The 2,500-nt window shown below is 40.1% G+C and overlaps 1 protein-coding gene across 1 annotated transcript in view; it reads right to left on the reverse strand.

Annotated features, from left to right (window-relative positions):
- Positions 1-2,500, reverse strand: part of camk2b2 (calcium/calmodulin-dependent protein kinase (CaM kinase) II beta 2) — a gene marked incomplete at both ends in the record, with an annotated part of 23,617 nt that overhangs the window by 11,656 nt on the left and 9,461 nt on the right. Inside the window, 2 exons of the mRNA XM_080509867.1 lie at positions 13-46; positions 974-1,046. Of these exons, the coding sequence (XP_080365993.1) occupies positions 13-46; positions 974-1,046 (107 nt within the window). The remainder of the gene's footprint in view (positions 1-12; positions 47-973; positions 1,047-2,500) is intronic.

Consider the following 2,500-nt stretch of genomic DNA (forward strand, 5'->3'; position numbering starts at 1 on the left):
AAGCGTGCACACGCACGTGCACGGACGCCTCAATACTTCCACCGCACTTACCAGCCGTCAGAACAAAGAACAACACTCACACACGTGTCAGAGCACAGAGAGAATCTGCAGAGTATATATAATATAATATAACATAATATAATATAATATAAAATCATATAAAATAATATAATATAATATAAAATAAAATAATATAATACAAAACAATATAATATAATATAATATAATATAATATATTATATTATATTATATTATATAAAATAATATAGTAAAATATAATATAAAATAATATAATATATTTGCATTTTTTCTTGTACAAATATAAAAATAATTCAAAATACACATTGAAAACAACAAACTAATATTTTTGGAATTTTTATCAAATTTGATTTGAAATTGTAAATATTGTTAATTTGTCAATAATTGCACATGTTTTTGTGATATCTTTATTTCATATTCTTTTTTCTATTTTAAAGAGAAACAAAACTGTGTAAATTAAAAAATTTGCATCGTATTATTTTTTTTTTACAGAAAAATAGTTTCTTCTGGAGTATTTTTAACTTACTTTAACTAGTTACGGAGTATTATTTACTTTTGAAAAGATGATTCTTGCAAAATGAATTATGTCCAATAACAATGTATTTTTTTAATTGCATGTAGAAAATGTCAATTTTATTAAAAAATATTTTTTATATAACATTTTTTTTTTATAATTGTATTTTTTTTTTCAAATAATGTAGCCTTCACACAAAAAAAAAGATCACTATTCAAAATATTACTTTTGAAAAATGTACCTAGATGATGATATTTCAGGGGCAGAAAAATGGCAAAAATGTGTTTTTGTTTCCCGGAGAGTTGACATTTTCTATGGAAGTATAACAACACACACACACACACACACACACACACACACACACACACACACACACACACACACACACACACACACACACACACACACACACACACTCACCTTGAGGTCTCGGTGGACCACCCCCATCTGGTGGCAGTGGAGCACGGCCTCCAGGATCTGCTGGATGCAATGACTGCATGCAAACAGCAGGGGGAGCTGGTTAGTGCGAACACATTCATTCCCCTTCCTCTCCACACACTCACACTCTCTCACGCACACACACACTGCTGGTACTCGGTGGAGGAAGACAAAACTGAGTGTGTGTGTGAGAGGAGAAGCTATTTAGTGAGTCAGGCAGCGTGGAGTGAGCCGCAGCCTCTCCGTCTCACCTGCACATGTTTTCCCATCTCGTTTTATCTGGCAAAATGCAAGTGGGGGCGCCGTGCCACTACGCCCCCTGACCTCCACCTTCCACCCTCCACCCTCATGCCTCCTCACCCCTTCACGGAGTCTGAGCTGCTCAGACTGTCTGGCGTGTGAAACGGTGCAGCAAATAAGCAATGGAAAGGAGAAGGAGATAAAGCAGGCAACAGGCGGGGGGGGGGGGGGGGGGGGGCACGGGCAGGACAATGCAACACACACACACACACACACCTTCAGGTCCCTGTGCACTATGTCATGTTGGTGGGTGTAAGACACACTGTCTAGAATCTGATGGATACAGTGACTGTGGAGACAAAAACGACAAGGGGAGAAACAGATAAGAGGAAGCAACACGGAAAGAGACAGAGAGGGTAAATACCAAGGTGTGTGTGTGTGTATGTGTGTGTGTGTGTGTGTGTGTGTGGGGGGGGGGGGGGGGGGGGGGGGGGGTACCACAGGAGAAAAGTTTACCAAAATACTGAGGTCCTGTCCTCATGACGACGCCATTTCATTTAACCGTATGGTTAAAAGTATGGATATTGAGTCGTCGTCACATTTCGAGTCGCTGCATTTCGAGTCATTGTTACATTTCGAGTCATTACATTTTGAGTCGTCACATTTTGAGTCATTGTTACAGTTTGAGTCATTACATTTCGAGTCGTTGTTACATTTCGAGTCGTTACACTTCGAGTTGTTACATTTCGAGTCATTGTTACATTTCGAGTCATTGTTACATTTCGAGTCGTTACATTTCGAGTCGTTGTTACATTTCGAGTTGTTACATTTCGAGTCATTGTTACATTTTGAGTCGTTACATTTTGAGTCCATCACATTTTGAGACATTGGTACACTTCGAGTTGTTACATTTCGAGTCATTGTTACATTTCGAGTCGTAATGTTTTGAGTCGTCACATTTTAAGTCGTTAAATTTCGAATCATTGTTAAATTTCGTGTCGTCGCTACATTTCGAGTCGTCGTCACATTTGGGTGGCTGACGATAGGACTCAGCGGGAGCTCGACACAGCGACCCGCTACCAGCCGGTGTATCGGGTCAGCGAGCTGACGACCGCACGACGACACCTTGCTCTGACGACTCCGCCCACACCGAGGCGGCACTATATTCCTATATATAGTCGAGCCAAGCGGTGCTGGAGCGTTGTCATGGAAAAGCGCTAACAGAGAACAACAGGAGGACACGGACATTATGGGGGACAGACGACCAGG

The sequence above is a fragment of the Blennius ocellaris genome, assembly GCF_963422515.1.
Source record: "Blennius ocellaris genome assembly, chromosome: 15".
In the NCBI taxonomy this organism is placed as follows: Eukaryota; Metazoa; Chordata; class Actinopteri; order Blenniiformes; family Blenniidae; genus Blennius; species Blennius ocellaris.